General features: G+C 37.4%; 1 protein-coding gene across 2 annotated transcripts in view; it reads right to left on the minus strand.

Moving 5' to 3' along the window:
- DMD (dystrophin) overlaps positions 1-20,758 on the minus strand; it is a 2,642,350-nt gene that overhangs the window by 1,529,288 nt on the left and 1,092,304 nt on the right. For both annotated transcript variants that reach the window (XM_056556147.1, XM_056556148.1), the window contains exons 37-41: positions 19,899-20,069; positions 15,255-15,377; positions 14,572-14,709; positions 10,526-10,678; positions 8,369-8,551 (exon numbers count right to left, since the gene is read on the minus strand). In XM_056556147.1, coding sequence (XP_056412122.1) covers positions 8,369-8,551; positions 10,526-10,678; positions 14,572-14,709; positions 15,255-15,377; positions 19,899-20,069 — 768 coding nt within the window. The remainder of the gene's footprint in view (positions 1-8,368; positions 8,552-10,525; positions 10,679-14,571; positions 14,710-15,254; positions 15,378-19,898; positions 20,070-20,758) is intronic.

Consider the following 20,758-nt stretch of genomic DNA (forward strand, 5'->3'; position numbering starts at 1 on the left):
CTAACTACCCACCAAATAAACCCGGGCTACCTAATTAGACACCTATACCCAAGGTGTCATGAAGTAGTTTGTCTATAGAAATAAATATATTAGGGCTCAGGGTTTGGGACAAATGAACAGATAGTAATTACATTTATTTATTAATATATAGTAAGATATACGAAAATAAAATAGTGGCGTCTGCGTCTCACAGGGCCCTTGTGAAGGCGCAGCACCAGCTAATATTACCTAAAGTATAAGTATTCCACAATATGGATAAATGTATTAAAAAATATTATTAAGACCACCATATAAAAGTTCATATAAAACCTCTAATAGGAATACACTGTACAGGGAGAGAAATCTGCGTAGGAGAGTCCTAGTTCATCCACAATAATCAATTCTCTCCTCTCTCCAAAAGTTCTGCAAATTGTAACAGATTCCAGTATAGTTGTAATAGCAACCATATAAGTTTTTGTTAGTAACACATAGCAACCATTTGTATGTGTCCGGCTGCAGCAGTAGATCTCAATTGAACACCTTTGCAGAAAATGTTCATACACTTGCTATTAGCAGATAATTGTCAATATATACGCATGTGTGCAGTAACTGTTAATATGCATTCATATCTTTAGATACTTTGTATCTCACCACTCCCGGGCACTGGTGCGCTGGGCTTCACGGGGATGCTGCGATCTCCTCCAGTTGCGCTATGAAATCCCGCAGTGTGTTATCACTGGGTGGCTCTCGTGGCGTGATACAGCATCACCGGAGATTCAGCCATCTCCTACGCTGGTAATGCTGGATGACAGTAGGTTCCGGGTGGTGGTACTGCAGTGGTTCTGCAGGTAAGTATGTTGTTAAGCCGGTGGCGTCCTCGTGGCAATGAGGCACGTATATCTCCTGTACCGGGTGTCGGGTGATTGACAGTTATGTTTCCCGGTATCAGACTGCTGGATGCTGAGCTGGGCAGATTAACCAGTGGTCTCAATAGTTATTAGGGGGACGCTGGACGCGTTTCAGGACTGTCTCAGTCCTTTCTTCAGCAGCTATGAATAACTACAATAGATTTGTAAATGACTTCTATTAACCCCTTAACGACCACAGACGTAAATGTACATCCTTGTTTGGCGGGACTTCCTGCACCAGGACGTACATTTACGTCCTGTGTATGACCGCGAGCATCGGAAGGGTGCTCGCGTCATACACGGTAGGTTTCGGCTGCTAGCAGCAGCCGGGGACCGCCCGTAATGGCCGACATCCGCAATCACGCGGATGTCCACCATTAACCCCTCCAATGCCGTGATCAATACAGATCACAGCATCTGCGGCATTGCGGCACTTTGATTGGATGATCGGATCGCCCGCAGCGCTGCCGCGGGGATCCGATCATCCAACATGAAAGCCGGAGGTCCCCTTACCTAGCTCTGGCCGTCTCCCGGGGTCTTCTGCTCTGGTCTGCGATCGAGCAGTGCTGTGTCCTATGCATAGCACTGCACAGCATTAGCAATCAAAGGATTGCTATAGATAGTCCCCTATGGGGACATAAAAAGTGTAAAAAAAAAAAGTTGAAAAATGTAAAAATAAAAAGTAAAAAAAAAAGTGAAAAATCCCCTCACCCAATAAAAATGAAAATTGTCCGTTTTTCTCATTTTACCCCCAAAAAGCGTAATTTTTTTTAATAAACATATTTGGTATCGCCACGTGCGTAAATGTCCGAACTATCAAAATATTATGTTAATGATCCCGTAAGGTGAATGGCGTAAACGTAAAAAATTAAAAAAGTATTTTTCTATAGGATTTATTGGTTAACCCATTGTGGATTATTAATCCCATCTTGGACTACAAGTCTTCTACATGGTGCTCCTCCATCCCCTCTTCTTTTCTGCCCCATAAAGCATATATATGAGGGGATGGTCAGAGGTAATGACATCACTAAGTTGGTGGTACTAGAGCTCAGAGACCAGATCCAGCAACGCCTCTGGCGACAGAGGGAGCAGCTAGAGAAAATGCCACTATGTTCTATATGGTGATGGTATTATTTATATCCAATTATTTATATCCAATTAATATCCAATTTTCTGATAGCAGAATGTCATTTAATTCAGCCAGATTACATACAGTTGTAGGATTTTTTGAGGGGCTGAAATGTCTTTTAATAGTGAGCTTGGTAGCAAAACAGTTAAATATCATTGCTTTCATCTTTTTACTACACATGTAGATATTGTTTGGTACATACAGTTGATCAAAGTTTACATCTAGAATAAAAATTACACTTTTCTTTTAGTTCTGATATGCTTTTAAATTCTTCTGTCTTGAAATTTTTATTAAACCAGTTTTTCAGACTGAATCCCCTCCCCTGACTTCTATTTTTTCACACATTGGCACCACTCTCTATGACTTTTTATTTTGACCTCGTACTTGGCATGTTAACAAGTAAGAATGTTTATTTTCAAGTAAGTTAATGTGATACATAGAGATGAGCGAATAGAAGCTGGCAAACTCAAATTTGTTACGAATGCGAATATCGCACGAATCACTTCATTAAACTCTATTTAGTGCCGTCCAGGCTCCAGGGCATCTAAAATGGCGAATCCACATGTCAGTACATAGGGCAAGGAACGCTGGGAAGGCGGGAAGGTAGGTAGGCCAGATGACCCTGAATCACATGCAGGATACAGCCTATCAGCAGCCAGTCACCCCTGTGATGTCACAGCCCTATATAATCGGCAGCCATACTGCGGCTCCTCACTTCATTCATTACACTTCAGAGAGATAGGATGGACATTGCTGTGTGTGTGTTACACAGAAAAGCTTGTTGCAGCAGTGTTTCACATCCTAGTCACATCAGCGTTCTGGTGGACAGAGAGCAGTGCTTTTTTTTCACTGAAAATATTTTTTACTGCAGGCATTAACCTCCCAGTCACTTTCTTCAGCATTGTATTACAGAGAGGGGCAGATAGCTCTGTGTTGCCTCATACATTGCAACAAGCTGCCTCAACTTCATAAACCTTAGCAGAGGAGGCAGGAATGATTTCTCAGCGCAATTCCACAACATATCTGCTGGATATACTAGTCTGTAGACGGTATAATACCCAGCAGACCATTCCTAATAGTCTGAGAGAATTTTGGGTTTAGTACAAAGCGACTGTGTACTGCTGGTGATGTGCAAAAATACATATTTTAAGTGAACTGTAGAGCATTTTTCTGCCCTCATAAGTGTATACCACATACCTACATCTAAGTAGTGTACTATTTTGTACCTGGTAAAGGGGTACTCTGGTGAAAATCTTTTATTTTTTAAATCAACTAGTGCCAGAAAGTTAAACGGATTTGTAAATTACTTCTATTAAAAAATCTTAATCCTTTCTGTACTTATTAGCTGCTGAATACTACAGTGGAAATTATTTTCCGTTTGAAACACAGAGCTGTCTGTTGACATCATGAGCACAGTGCTCTCTGCTCACATCTCTATCCATTTTAGGAACTGCCAGCGTAAAAGGAAATCCCCATAGCAAACATATGCTGTTCTGGACAGTTCTTAAAATGGACAGAGATGTCAGCAGAGAGCACTGTGCTCATGATGTCAGCAGACAGCTCTGTGTTTCAGAAAGAAAATAATTTCCGCTGTAGTATTCAGCAGCTAATAAGTACAGGAAGGATTAAGATTTTTTAATAGAAGTAATTTACAAATCTGTTTAACTTTCTGGCACCAGTTGATTTAAAAAAAAAAAAAAAAGTTTTTCACCGGAGTACCCCTTTAATCTGTCAAAGGAATCTGTGAAAGGAAAACCAAAAGTAATCACAGGCTGGTGTTTTACTCCAATACGATTTTTAAGTGTACTGTAGCGCATTTTTCTGCCCTCATGAGTTCATACCACAAACATACATCTAAGTGGTGTACTATTTTGTACCTGTTAATCTGTCAAGGGCCTACATACTGTGAATGGAAGGCCTAAAGTAATCACCGACTGGTATTTTACTCAAAAGCAACTGTACGAACAGAGAAAAACCATCACTGATTTCTTGATGATCCAAGCGAATAGGGGTACTCCCCTGTGTAACTTCAATGTGAATCAGTGGCAGCTCATACATGACACCTGCCATTTGCTCAGGCCCTTTTAGGAAGCAACATTATTAGTAAATCACCAGGATTACGGGACGAACATTGTCATTCCACTGCTTCATCTACTACAACATGTGTTTGCCCTGGAAAAACTGTCCTGCCCGACCAGTAGTGTGCCATCAGAGAGGGTGTTTAGTGCAGTGGGGGCCATAGTCACCCCAAGGAGAACTCGTCTGTCGATGAAAAATTTGGAGAGACTGACCTTTGTGAAGATGAATCAGGCATGGATAAGCCAGGATTTCCACCCACCAATGCCTGATGCATCAGAGTAGATTGACCATGGTGCCACACCAACACCAAATATGGATAGTGCAAAACAGATTGAAGGCGCTGTTCCCCAGTTACAAACATCTCTCCGCATAAGACCTTTTTTCACCCATCTTCGTCACCGGGTATTGGTATTGCCACCCACCACACCACCCTGTCACCAGGTCACTTTCAGGACTCCTAATGCTGCTGCTGCCATCCCCAGGCTGTGCCACTATATGGTCTCCTCATGCTGCGACAAACTCCAGGCTGTGCCATGCAGCCACTATATGGTCTCTTCATGCTGCCACAAACTCCAGGCTGTGCCATTCAGCTACAATATGGTCTCCTCATACTTCAGCCACCTCCAGGCTGAACCATTCAGGCACTATATGGTCTCTTCATGCAGCCACAAACTCCAGGATGTGCCATTCAGCCGCGATATGTCTCCTCCTGCTTCATCCACCTCCAGGCTGTGCCATTCAGCCACTATATGGTCTCCTCATGCTTCAGCCACCTCCAGGCGGTCATTCAGCCACTATATGGTATTCTCATACTGATGCCACCTCCAGGCTCTGTCATTGTGCTGCCATGTGACATGTGACTCCTTGTTAGATTTGGTCCTTTGTAGCAACACGCCGGGGCCCGGGACACTAAAACTTGGGAATGTTAGCTAAAATTTCAATTTCAAAATCTTCAATTTCAATTTCAAAATCTTCAATTTCAATGGTCTCCTCATGCTGCCACAAACTCCAGGCTGTGCCATTCAGAAACTATATGGTCTCCTCAAACTGATTCCACCTCCAGGCTCTGTCATTGTACCGCCATGTGACATGTGACTCCTTGTTAAATTTGGTCCTTTGTACCCACACACAGGGGCCCGGGACACTAAAACTTGGGAGTATTAGCTAAAATTTATATTTCAAAATCCTAAATTTCAATTTCAAAATGTTAAATTTCAAAACCTTAAATTTCAATGGTCTCTTCATGCTTTTGCCAACTCCAGGCTGTGCCATTCAGACACTATATGGTCTTCTCATTCTTCAGCCACCTCAAGGCTGTGCTATTCAGATACTATATGGTCTCCTCATGCTTCAGCCACCTCCAAGCTGTGCCATTCAGACACTATATGGTCTCCTCATGCTTTTGTCACCTCCAAGCTTCGTCATTCTCCCAATATATGGTTTACTGATGCCACTAGGCCGGGGAAATTACCTAAAAATATTTTATGGTAGCACTAGCTAACATAATTCTTCAATTTTCAATTTAAATTTAAAAATTCATCTTTTAATCTTAGGGATTGTGAAGCCCTCGTGTCTACTCATGCTGCCGCCTGCTCCAGGCTGTGTCATTCAGCAACTATTTGGTTTAGTGATGCTGCTGGGCCTGGGACATTACCTTAAATTCCAATTCCAGGCTGTGTCATTCTGCCAGATTATGGTCTCCTCTGTCATTGTGCCGCCATGTGACTACTTGTTAGATTGGGTTTTGTAGTCATACAGTATTAGTTCAAAGTAAACACCGGGACATTAAACTTTGGAATCTAATATAAATCTTACATTTAATAAAATAAAAAATCAATGTAATCTTTTCAGGACTGCGGCCCTATGGTTGTCGGCGTCCTATTACCTGTGGAATTATCCCAAGAATCCAATGAAACAGCTTGGATAAGAATGAACCATAACTGATTAAATGAAACATTTGCACTTTCATAATCAGGGGGCCGCTGAGAGGCAGGGGCTGGAACAGGTGGTATCTTGCCCGGCGGAGGACCGCCAGCCCAATGCTCACCAGAATTGGTACATGAAGCTCTGCAGAAGTGATTCTAATAGCAATGCCTGTAATCTGCATGTCATACTGAATAACAGTATTATTTCACTAACACAGCACACTCCCTATTTGTGTTAGAACAAAGCAAACTGTTTTACACCCCTATTGAGGAAATAGCCATTTTTAATACAGATTCGCCTCAAATAAATTCAACCCCAAAAAATGTTTTCGGAAAATTCCGCGAATAGGCCAAATCAAACTTTTCAAAAGTTCTCTCATCTCTAGTGATAGACAAGGACCACATAATTTGTTAAGAAAATAAATATTCTATTAGACCATGCCATTAGTAAGGCATACATTATAGATTGTTTGCTTCCATAATTTTTTTTTTTATTTTTTTTTTGCCTTTTGTTGGTATTTTATTACAGTACATAGTAGTCAAGTATGGGGTAAAATGGGGATAAGTGGAAAATAGAGTACAGTTTTTACTCTACTTTTTTAGGCAGAAAAATAGCACATGCATTGAAACTAACATAAATGTCCACTAACTTCAATAACTCTTTAATCAGAATATGAGACTATATGGCGGTAGCCACAATGTGAAAGCAATAAGCACATGTTCTCAGATGTTTGAGACATGGTTGAAAATTGGTTGAGAATGTTTTACTCTTTCTTTTTATCGTTCCTGTTTATTTACTAATATAATAATATGGAGAGAATTTTTTTAAACTTTTTATAAACACATTGGAAAACAATAATGGAAATGGATCCCAAACTAAGATGAAGAAGACAATGGATATTTTCTTTAAAAAACAAATATTCAGAGCAAAATAAGATTTGTGTGAAAACAGTATTGAACAATACAATTTCAACAAATAACCTGTCTGTAATCTCTGCCACACGTCAAAAGGGAATGTGATTGTACAATAGGAAAGTATTTTTGTGGGTAATCATTTGGTCTATTCATAAGATTTTGTCAATTTGCCAATGACATTCATTTTGCAATTCACCCTGTATATGATATCACTAGGCTTAAAGTGGTACTCAACTGGCCAGCATTCGGAACATTTAGTTCCAAACGCTGTGGGGGTGCTGAGGGGGTCGGCCATGCCCCGTCATGCAGTCATGCCACACCCCATCCCATAGACTTGCATTGAGGGAGCACGTCATGATGTCACAAGGGGGCGTGACCAACCCCCACAGCATGCACACAGCATTTGGAACTAAATGTTCTGAATACAGGCCAGTGGAGTACCCCTTTAAGCAATAAACCACTAAAGAAAGTCCATGAGATTTTATACACTTTGAACACATCACCTGGTTTCTTTCCAACTTTATTGTAAAGTTGATATTTTATTACAACTTTGTTGTGATAAAAAACAACTTTATTTGGGTTAGCGTTATATTTTATGGCACAGGAAAAAATATCTGTAGTAAAACCATGATTGCTTTTCTAGTTTTAGAGTTTGTATGCTTTAGATAATAACTTTTTCCAGAAAGGGTCCTGCAATGATAAACTGAACATAGTGGGTCTTGCTGCTGAAACACCTGTCAGCTGCGATCCGTGTCTATATGTTCAGTTTTCCTGCAGTGCCACCGTAGGTTAAATAAGGCATTACATAATTATTATAAAATCAAAAGTTTGTCTGTGTAGTGCATAGACATGCCAGTTGTTCCAGAGTGAGATATTCCTACTAGCATTTCTGGCTAATAGGCAAGGTATCGTAACAGGATACCCAATTCTGTAAACTCATTGTTCTCTAAGAGTATTTGAAAAGGCCTTTCCAAAACCAGACAATCTCTTTAATCTTTAGCTGTACAAGACTGCTATATATATATATATATATATATATATATATATATATATATACACACATATATATATATATATATATATATATATATATATATATATATCATATATATGGGAAAATAAAGATTGCATGAAATGAATAACTGAAAACCTATTTCTATTTCTTCTTTTGTGATACCATGAAGAGCAACATGAATTAGATATTTTTAAATGCTATGATAAAATGTATGAAGCAACGAAATGTAACATGCACCAATGACTGTTTGAATGCAAAGTTCACATGTGTGGTGTTAAATAGGTTATATGTATTTAACTAGAGGGCTATACAGGATATTCTTATACAGAACCTGTACTAAGTTTCCTTCATTTTAAGTGGACTTGTGTTAGTAGAATTGGGTTAGTTGCAAACTCTCAGGTTTGCAAATAAAACTCACAATTTGTGCATAGTGTAGTCTTCGGAATGGAGCAAATTTGCTCTCAATTTCTTGCCAGCGTTTGTTAAGATGTATCAGAGTTGGCTCCACTGCTTTGGCAGCCCCATCCTTAGACAAACGTTCAGCTTGCCTGTGTACTGCATTCAGTTCTTCTTTCTTCATCTCCAATTCTCCATCAATCTCCTAGTGAGTAAAACCAATACAGGGCCCAGGGCAGTTAGCTATCTAAGGAAGTTACATAAGAAGAAGCAGCAACATACTTCTGTCATTTCTTTCTTATTAGACTTTATTTTTAGAAATAATTAAACAATGTACTACAATATTACTAATGTATGCATAATATGGTCCTGTGACTTTATTTTGCCTGTGTATTAAATACATGCATTAACAAAGTTATCCATAGGTCTCACTCTCTGGCTAAATGAGTTTTGTACATTTTTATAAAATAAAATTGGGAAATATTGTCTGCCCAACAACAGTCTATATATGTTTTTCATATGCTGTTTTATGTTGTTCTTTAATGGCAAACCAAAGCAATAATGAAGCAAAATAATATGTTTGAAACAATATAAATAAATAAATAAATAAAACAGAACTGATTGGATTGGATGCAGCTGACAATTTGGATTGACTGGACAGTAACATATGGATATGGACTGATGAATGAAGTGTGCTAATATGAGAAAGAGTCATCCACGTACTGTTAGTCATTAGTTCATCTGGAACAAAGATACATAACATCAGTCAATATTATTAATAACATGAACATTTTAGAGGTTTCATATATTTTCCATGTCTAGTGTTTTAGCAGAGCTAAAATAGATCTCTATTAATTTTTCTTCGTTGGTATCTATTCTTGTCTCAACCAATGAACGACTACAACTACTACTATTGTTACTACTATTACTACTACTTAGTTTTATCATCATTGTATACAGCTATCAATTACACTAATGCAAATTTAGGAAATATACAAATATTGGAATTATAAGAAATGGATAGATACTCTGGACAAAACAAATTCTGCTTTAACAGCAAATCTGTTTATAAACAATATGTCAATCAATTCATAATTTCATAGAATATTGAGTCTCTAAAGCCTTGAATGTCAGGTTTCTCTCAAGCTTTCTGTATCTTTGACAACATGAATGGTACTGAAAAGTGCATGTTTCTTACTGTCAAAACACCAGAAAGCCTGACTAAAATAAATACAGAAACCAAAGAAGACAAAAGGCATCTAAAAGTCTAGAACATTTAGCAGAGAGGCAGTAATATTGTGGTTGCCTCTAATTTTTAATGAGGGAGTTGCAGTTCTTTGCAATTATTTAAGGGGTACTCCAGTGGAAAACTTTTTTTTTTTTTTTTAAATCAACTGGTGCCAGAAAGTTAAACAGATTTGTAAATTACTTCTATTAAAAAATTGTAATCCTTCCAGTACTTATTAGCTGCTGAATACTACAAAGGAAATAATTTTCTTTTTGGAACACAGAGCTCTCTGCTGACATCATGACCACAGTGCTCTCTGCTGACATCTCTGTCCATTTTACTAACTGTCCAGAGCAGCATATGTTTTCTATGGGGATTTTCTCCTAATCTGAACAGTTCTTAAAATGGACAGAGATGTCAGCAGAGAGCACTGTGGCCATGATGTCAGCAGAGAGCTCTATGTTCCAAAAAGAAAATAATTTCCTCTTTAGTATTCAGCAGCTAATAAGTACTGGAAGGATTGAGATTTTTTTAATAGAAGTAATTTACAAATCTGTTAATCTTTCTGGCACCAGTTGATAAAAAAAAAAGTTTTCCACTGGAGGACTCCTTTAAGTCCTATTTCTGACATGAAAAGATATAGTTACATAGAAACTAAATAAACTCACCTACTACATAAAACAAAAATGTGACAGTCTTAAAACATAATGCACATGCAGTGTAGAACTATATGCATTTAATCACACAATAGTTACTATTAATTATACAATTGGATGTTACTGTATCACTGACTTATAATTTTTCATAAAGTTACAAATCATATTATACACTGCAATGCATGGCTTTATAACATAGTGATAACATGTATTATACTGTATGTATTTCATGGCACATTCAACACATAACACTAAACACTAAACAAAAAATATATGTATATATAGATAAGTGTACCTTAAGCTTCTGCTCATCTTTGGGTTCTGGAAGACTGGCAATTTTCTTTTCAATATCATCCAAACATTTAAGTAAATCATCAGATTGTCTTTTGTACTGATACCACTGATGGGAAATCTCTAGGGCTTTTTTCCTTCTTTGAGATCTTAAATCCTATTCATAATATGAATGATAAAAACACAGTAGAACTACAAATCACCAATGTATTTTTCAGTTTGTTAGGCACAACAAAGTAACAGCATAGTGTAAATCCAACGAGAAAAAGTGTTGCAGTTATTGCTTACAGCATTGTTGCTTCTGCAGCCAGACTGACCGTACTCCAGGCTGAGGTACCTGCTGTCAGTTTTAAACTTATGACAGGAAAGGCTGCTCGGACTATTGCTGGAGGTGAGTTAAAGGATAGGTGATTGGTGACATTGTATTATGAGTACGTTCACACATACAGGATCTGCTGCAAATTTTTGTTGCTTATATTCTGCAGCTGATTTTTCTACCTGTTGAAGTCAGCTGCATAAAATATGCAGCAAAAATATGCAGAAGATCCTGTATATATGATCATACCCTAAAGCTTTAATCTACATGTAGATTAAAGATCAATTACTTACAATTGTTACATTGTACATGGAGGCCTATCTTGAGTTCATTGCCTGCAGGACATAGGAATGTATTCATATGTATTCATCAAAACTATTTACGCATTAAAGTTTTTGCAGCAGCCATATCTAAAAATTGCTGACAACTGTGTATATAAAAAATAACTTCACAAGCATTACAAAAGCCATCTATAATTTCTTGGATCACAATGTGGAAAATATATGTTTAGTTATGGCTGCTGAAATATTTTTCTCTCAAATATATCTATCTTTCAATCCAAAAATCATACGTGGCATTAAAAACAAATGTTGTGTCGGTCCTTTGAGTACTCTACGTTGTGAAGTAAAGCTTCCAGATGTTAATTTGACTCAGATATGAGGAATTTAGCCAGGTCAGGCAAGGTTACCCCCTTAAACTCTTTGCTATATTCCTCAAACCTGAGTAGTGTGTTAGAGTGCATTATTCTTCTTGAAAAGGCCATTGCCATTATGATATACTGTCTCACGTAAGGGTGGTCTTGTCATAAAACAATGTTTAAGTATATGGCATGAAAACTGATCAGACCATCACACCGCCTCCGCTTCCTTGTATTTTTCCCACAGTGCATCCTGGTGCCATCTCTTCCACAAGTAATACATCCACACCCAGCTGATGATGTCAAAGAAAACATGGATCATCAGATGAAGGCTCCTTCTTCCATAGCTCCATGGTCCTGTTCTTATGCACACATATCCATTGTGCGCTTAGGTCAACATGGGCACTGTGACCAGCCAGGAGCCCCTATGCAGCCCCATACCACTGAGTTTTATGACAGCATTGTATCATAGTGACCATTAACCTTTTTAGCAATTTGTACTTCAGAACCTGTTTTTAAGGATCAGGTCTGATGGATTAGCCATCACTCCCCATGTAAATTGTAGAGCTTTAGGTGTCCATGACTCTGTCACTGGTTTACTATATTTTTTTATTTGGCCCACTTTTGGTAGGCACTAACCACTGCATACTGGGTTTACCTTATCAGACCTAATAATTTGGAACTGACTGTTGCTGCATACTATATGACACCCCTTGACTAGTGCTATGCTCACAAAATAATAAATGTTATTCACTTTACTTGCTAGTTATTTTAATATTGTGGATGTGTATAAATATGTTATCATTTGCAAATCTTAAGATGTTAAATGGACCTTTCCAGTAACAAAATGAATGGCTGAAATTCTGGAATCCTGAGAGTTGCTGCCTGAATTGTGATGCAGAAACAGGTCTCCATGAGAAAAGATATAAATAGCACTTAAAGCAGTGATGTATGCAATGAAAATCCTTAGTGCATATTGGAATGGCGCAGAAACATGCTTGCATACATAACTATTGATCTCATGACTGCTCGGTTCATGTACTTAAGTAGACTTCATAAATGACTTACATCACATATTCATTTATACAGTTAGAGCAACTGCAGATAAGTAATTAAGTGTTCTACAATGAACACAGAAAATCTAGAAATCCAGAGAATACTTATATTTGTACGGAATTGCCACAAAAATAAGTAGGCGTCTGTCTGAATTTTCTTAAAGGAATCAATATTCCATTGAGTCTTTTTTTTTTTCCTTATCTGTCAAGGGTGAATGCCTTTATTGAGTAACAAAAAAATGAAAATCAATGACCTCACTTCTTGAAAACACAACCAATAATGAAGTGCTCTATAGAAGAGATTTAAAGAGGACATTTTGTAATAATTAGATATAATCCTATATATATATATATATATATATATATATATGACATCCCCAGCTTCCAGTAAAGCAACCAATTTTAAAATGTTTTACAACTCACTGTGATTGTTTTTAAGGCTTTTTAATAAGCTGTTATTTACAAAAAAATAAAAATAAAATCTACATTCTTGAAATGAACGGATGTTTACAAAAATATGAAATAAGTTTCCGTCTTCTGTCTCTATCTATCTAGAAAGAGAAAAAGTATTACCCAACTGCACCAATCGTGACAAAAACATGTTTTTTTTTATTCCATATACCACTTTTTTGTCACAATTGGTGCTGTGGAGAGATTTATAGCAAGAGCCTCTGACCCAGGCTCCAGATTCTGCGTGCACCTAATTTTTCTACATTGTTGGGATGTGCTGCTTTTCTTCTTTTTCTATCTATCTATCTATCTATCTATCTATCTATCTATCTATATATCTATCATCTATCTATCCATCTCACATTTATCTATCTCTTTATGTTTTATTTCTCCGCTCATTACTCTTTACCTCTCTTTTTTGCCAAACTCTTTACTGCTATCCATTAAACCTTTGAACTTTCCAAATATTACAATGATATACAAGGCTGTCTATAAATTTCCCCATTGTAAAATTTCTGACCTAATCTCTTTTTACATCCCCACATGTTATCTCCAATCCTCGCTAGGCCTTTCTTGTTTTCCTCTTGTCTGCTTCTTACACACTAGCCTCAAAAATACCTCCTAAGAATTGCCTATACTTATGTGATTCGCTAAGTAGGGAACATGACATCATCAGAAGGTGAACAAACACGAGCACAGCAGAGATGGGAGGTTTGACAGCTGCAGTGCCATTAGGAGCAGGCGAGGTCAGTATTCTACTATTTTTATGCAGTTATCAACATATGATGTTGCAACCTTCAGAAGCAGCCTAAATACCCATCTTTTTAAAAAGACATACAACCTTTAATACATGTGTAACTACACTGCCATCTGAAGAGCTTCTACCTTCATCTACTGTCTCCTTATCTAGAAAATTGTAAAAACCTTGTAAGCAGTATCTTCTCTGCCACTGTACCAATATGTGGTTCATTTAGTTAATTTTTTATTATAATTCTAGTATTTCTTGTCTTAATAATATTTACTTAAACCCTTAAATGTGCAGTCCTCTGGAATTAATTTCACTTGTAACAAATATTTACCTATCTGTCTATCTATGTATCAATTAGAGACGAGCGAACTTACAGTAAATTCGATTCGTTATGAACTTTTCGGCTCGGCAGTTGATGACTTATCCTGCATGAATTAGTTCAGCTTTCAGGAGTTCCGGTGGGCTGGAAAAGATGGATACAGTCCTAGGAAAGAGTCTCCTAGGACTGTATCCACCTTTTCCAGCCCACGGGAGCACCTGAAAGCTGAACTAATTTATGCAGGATAAGTCATCAATTACCACGCCGAGAAGTTCGTGACGAATCGAATTTACTGTAAGTTCGCTCATCTCTAGTATCAATCTATCATCTATCTATCATTTTTATAATAAATGCATTGATAAGTTGAACAATGGTTAGTTTGGTAACAAAATTACCTTTTCAAAAGTGTTCACGTCACGCTGAACAAAACTCCCCCAAGAGTCATATTTTCTTATATGATATTCAATGTCTACACTTAAATACATAGCCTGTTGGGTATATAAAGCTTAAGAATGTTTGATTTACCTTGAGAGTATTATGTTTAGATTGTAGGAGTTGTTGTTTCCGTTTGATTTCTTCTCTCTTTTTATCATCTCCAATTTTGAGCTGAAGACTATTTCCCCTTTGTAACAATTCTCTTATTTGCCCATCATTATCTTCACTCTGGTAAAAAAATATATATATTTAAATTGACGCTTATTTTTGCTACTATATATATTTCACCTGTTGTTTTTTTGGTTGTGTTTTATTATTATAAAATTAGCTGTAATTAAAATCTATTCATATGCTTCTTCCCTTGCATGATTGTGAAAATCCTGTCCTGCTTGGTATTCTGTGCAGTCATGTGCCTTGTTGTCCCCTTCCCTATATTTCCATATCATACATATATACATCACCCAAACGTTACTTATATAGCAGGCATATAGTAGACAAACAGTGTACAACGCCCACGTAAAATTAATGTATTATCAGAAAGCACAAGTAAAATGTCTTAACCAGTCTCTATCTGCGTCAGTCAGTTTGGACTGTGTTCTGTTTAGTCACACAGCCAAGGTCATTCCTGCTTATGAATATCATCATTTGTTCTTTTATTTGTCCAACCCCACTAAGATATCAGATTTTGAACAGAATATAATGTGCCAGCATGTATGAAACACATTTTGAAAAGACAGAGAATATATGTACTGTATCTATCCCATATACGTTACCATATCTTTATTAAAGTCTTCTTCTGTGAGATTCACTCCTAGCTGAATTTCAGCCTCCAGTGGTTCAAGCAATTTGTGTAAATCAGAATGAAACTGTTCCAGTTCCTTGGTTGAAACCATTCCCTGTTTTAGAAAAATAAATTTTATAAGATACATTCTCAAATATTGTATTTCTAATTCATTTTTCTATAGATGCTCTAGATCATAATAAACGTAATATGCCATAATAGGTCATAATACACAGTCTACTTCAGAGTCTATATTTCACATAGAAAATACAGAAGTGGTCACAATTATCTTGAGTGTGTTAACCCAACACAGCATTAAGTTGTTGTGGGATATCCTAATACACCAGGTATCAAGATAAGGCCAGTAATGGAGGAGTAAACTTAGCTTTGTCTAACGCGCTAGGACAACTTATCTCAACTTCAGGAGTGTAGTACAATATCTTAGTGTGCCAGGGATGTAACTAGCTACATCTGTATGGGGAACAAGCCCCATTGAGTGTCAAAGGGGTTAATCTTGTTCAAATCCACCAGTACAACTGTGGAAGGAATCCTAATGTCAGCCTCAGATTTTTTTTAAGGAAAACTGTCACCCTGATCACCCACACTAAACCCAATACACGGGGTTATAATGTGGGTAAACAGGAGTGCAAAGAGGTGTCAGTTACCAAATTCTGTTCAGTGGCTCCTGTGATATTGCCCGAAAAAAGTCCCATACTCAATTTGGTTAATTGCATGGAGAAGGCGGGGCCCCACCGGCTGCTCGCCCCTTGCTTCTTTCTTCCTACTGAAACAATCTGCCTCTATTAAAGGGTTATCCCAGGGGAATTTTTCCCAGCTTGCAATGCGGCCGAAACCTGACTCACTAGTCAGCTAATAACAGGAAGCCTGTCTGCTTCAATGGGTGGAATGATCGCTTGGTGGGAGAGAGATCAATCTGCAACTAATGCAACAGCTGTAGGCACCCTGATTGAAAACCACTAGTCTTTTGATAGCTGTAGATCAATGGGTGGGGTGGCTGATGTGTGGGAGGGAGGAAAATGGAATTATGGGATTTGTAGTCAAAAAAAGGAAAGCCAAACAGGAAATACAAGTTCACAAAAAGCTAGCCACAGTATTATGGTGGACTCACAACATAGCCATTTAGCCCCAAGACAAGCGCAGATCCTTCCTAAGCATGTCCATTACTGTCTGCCAGGTAAGTACTAAAATCACCTTATGGTGGATAACCCCTTTCATATTCCAATTCTGCGCTGCACTCTCAGGCAAGAGCGCAAGTGCAGTTAGTTTACAGACAGCTCTCTTCTTGCTAGAGTGCTCTGCTACTATGCCGGAACACAGCACTCACGTGACATGCGTCTCATGTTACTAGTGAGAGCTGTCTGTAAACTAACTGTGCTTGTGCTCCTGCCACAGAGAGTAGCACAGAATTTGAGTATGCTAATAGAGACAGATTGTTTCAGAAGGCAGAAAGAAGCAGGGGGGTGGACAGCCTGTGGGACCCCTAGCCTCCTGCACGTGGGGCCAGAGTATCGTGATGTCACGGCTCCACCCCTCCCATAGACTTGCATTGAGGGGGTGGGGTGTGACATCACGAGGGGGTGGAGCCGTGACATCATGATACTCCAACCCCTGTATTGTGAGTCATCAGACAAGGAGCAATCTTCGCTCTGTGAGGCTGATGACGAGTGGGTGCAGCATGGAGATCGCGCAGACATCTTATCCCCTATGCTTTAGATAGGGGATAAGAGGTCTAGGGCTGGAGTACCCCTTTAAGGGCTAAGCTACATGTATTAATATGCTCAAATGTCTGTAAAGCTGTATTACAGGTACCAAGGGGGTATCACAACACCTACAAAAAAAAAAAGGTTTCACTACAATCATGGTATCTTTAACAGCGAGACCAGTGGACATTGTCATGGTTCACTTATTGAAATGTTTTAAATTCTTTGGATTCCTTTTTTAAAAGTAAAAATATTACAAGTTAGGGGTACTAAATAGCTGAAGAAAAAGAAAAACGGTGTACTAGGTGACAAAAATTTTTTTTATTAGGAAGCTGTTGGTAGTAAAAAGCAAGGGGTGTCACCGGATTTAACCACTTGGATTCACATATCTTTTTTTTTGTGCTTGTTTTTTTGATTGCTCTTTCACACATTTGCACATTTGCACAGTGCTGTTGCACCTTGTTTTCACTACCCAGATTATTACAGGGCTTGTTTGTCTGGTGTAACTCATGTTTTTCACCTCTGTATATTATATTGGTTACTATTCACAAATGGATATGGTTTGTAGCAGTGCCTGCACATGTCTTCTTTGGGGGATTACTGCATAAGGGTTGTTGATTTAGGGTTTTTCTTTTCTCATTGCAGTTTTTTTCTGTTGCAGTTTTTCTGATTACAGTTTTTTTTCCTATGGTTAGAAGTGGCCAATCCTTATGACAGACAATCAATATAAGATTGTTGGGGTGCCAAAACCCAGTGCCTCCACTTTTCAGATGTTTGGCAGAACTGTGGCACCCATTAACTTCACTGTAAGCAGAGTTACTGTGCTACTACACAATTTACAGAGCTGACGCTTCTTGGTCCCAGAAAAAAAGAAGACCTAATATGTTCCACACCACTCTAAGCTATATTCTATCATCACAACAATGCAATATCCTAGCATAGCATAAACACTACAGATCACTACACTACTACAGATCACTACTGAAGCTGTGGTTATCTTGATCGTGTTAACACAATCCATTAACCTAATGCACCAGATATTATTATGGTACCAAATTACTGTACATGTGCCCTTGCACACAGCCTGGTGGATGCGTAAACAGTGAGCAACAATGCATACGGTATGCATTGCCACACATGTAACCAGTTTAGTACAGTTCACTATTGTACTCTTCTGTGAAATGCAGTGGGCCAGTAACATAGCTACACCCAACGGAGAAGTGAGCCACCACTCTATTTTGCACCAGTTACAACTTTTTTGTTTTTAGTAGACAAATGTATTGCATGGTGGAGAGTCAAATAAATGGCTGTCCATAAGCATAGGCTGCTTGCATCAACTAAAGCAGGAACCAATTTTAGAGATTTCTTTTTTTTTTTTAAGTCATAACCCTTTCTGGGTTGTTGTCTATTCTAAGTCATAACCCTTGTTTTGTTATTCTAAGTTCTAACCCTTCTGAGCCCATACTAAATTATTCAGGTTGAGGTTTTCAGTAGAAATATGGTACTTGAAGCTTCTGGCAGCAATTCTTCTCTCCCACCTTCACAGCATGAACACACAGCTTTGGTCTAGCATGTTAATGGGGGTATTTGACATCGTAATCTTCCAACTATTATTGAGCTGACAGTTATAGAATGTCTATAGCTAGATTTAATATGTGACTTCAATGACATATTCCCATTACATTATGATTCTGTGCCTATCCCATAGTATTAACCTTATTAAAATAATAATTATTTCAACAGGTTGCTTTGTCCTATGAGATTAGCACATTCTGTATTGTTCTAAACCTTCACCTACTTTATTCCGAGCTAAAAAAAAAAAAAAAATTAGCATGAGCAAATGAGAAAGATTAAATACAAACAGTTGCTGCATGTGGAATAAAGTCAAGGATTTAATTAGAAAAAAAAAAAAAAAAATATATATATATATATATATATATATATATATATATATATATATATACATATTGGATATTAATGTATACATTTAGTTATATGTTTACTCATTAATTGCAAAATTTAGAAATTATGCTATATGTTGAATTTTATTTTACATCTTTTAATAGAAGGTAAGAAACCCTATTTGGTTGCTAAAATTATTTCATGATCATAAAGTTATTTAAATTCGATTTGAACCTCACTCTGGCATAGGTTTCAAAGAATATTGTAGCAGACTTAGCTCTCTCTTTCCTTGCTTATTTCCCTTGCTACTGTCATTACTCTTCTTGATATCTTAAGAGTTAAATGAGCATGATTAAGCATTTTATCTACAAAATGTGTACTCAATGGAGAGAGGGGAGAAGAAGAATACCAGACACCTCTGGAGACAGTATATCTCTCCAAGAGTGGAAGGATCCTTATTTACCTCCAACACCTGAGGGTTAGGGTAGACTAAGAAGGCCCTTATACACATTTGATAGTTGACTGGTATCTATATTTAGGATGTGCATGGAATGAAATTATACATACAGTTGCCACACACAAGAAAGTAGTTACAGATTATCCAATATTAAGGCCCGAAAACAGCCTTGGCACAACAACAACAACAACAACAAAAAAAAAATGTTAAAGCATCTAGAACATATGGGCTATGAAGATTGGTAATATGTCTAAATTCTATTGGCTTGCAGTTTTATTGGCTACTGATAAAACTATTATAAACTAAACTAAACGTATTAAATAAATGCAGGACTGTGTACCTTAGGTAGAAAAGGAGATTATTTAGATTTCATCAGAAATGAATATCATAACTCAGTAATATAATTGAATAAATAATAAAAATATGTATATTTTTAATAAAATCTAAAGCCAAATGGTAAATACTAGTCCTTTGTTTTATGCAGTATAACTTCCTGTCCTGTAATAGGATTACACATCAAACAATGTTATAAATTATGTTTATGGCTTTAAAGTACCTTTCCACTCTTGATTTTTTGGGAAATAGGAATAAATCTCTGGTCAAGTTCCAACATCTTGATCTCTACAATCTTCTTACAGTGATCGCCATGGTTTGCCATTAACTCCTCAGCTTGATCATGGATTGAATCCACCTTTGGCTGAATGTCATTCAGCTCAGATTTTAAAACCTACAGACCGACACATAGGATGACCATAAGTATTTCATGAAGAGAAGTCACTGAAAGTACATTTGAAGTATAAATAGTAAAAAAACATATGTATTCTAGGTAAACTGGCCCCAGGCATCATCATTTTGTAATGTGGCTGCTAAAGTCTCAAGATGCCTCATTTTAGGAAATTCACTGATCAGAAATAATGGATTAGTCTTGTTATTTTGTTTTCCCTAGAGATAAGCAGAACCATAGGAGTTTGATATTGCATTATATTACATTGTTCTGTTAGAAAAACAAGAATTTCCTCCTCAATCTGAACATATATATATATATATATATATATATATATATATATATATACATATATATATATATTAACGACAAACTATTACAAGGAATCCCCATTTTCTATATTGTTATCTTTTATGCTTTTTTTTAAGGGTTTATAAGTATTTTTATTTAAATGGGCACTGTCAGATCCAGAAACGTATTATGTGTTGTTACAGATGAAAATTAAAGATTTTTTTGTAATATGGTTAATGGGGTTACTATGCCTACTGGGACAGTAACAAGTCCTACAACAGCATCAGGCTTGTCCATGGGTCATAGACAAGAGATGACTTATGGACAATGCTGCATGAGCAGACCCACCAATCACCTCCCTTACACACATCGGAGGGAAACGCCCCCTTCCCCTGAGAGGA

The sequence above is a fragment of the Hyla sarda genome, chromosome 2, assembly GCF_029499605.1.
Source record: "Hyla sarda isolate aHylSar1 chromosome 2, aHylSar1.hap1, whole genome shotgun sequence".
Lineage (NCBI taxonomy): Eukaryota > Metazoa > Chordata > Amphibia > Anura > Hylidae > Hyla > Hyla sarda.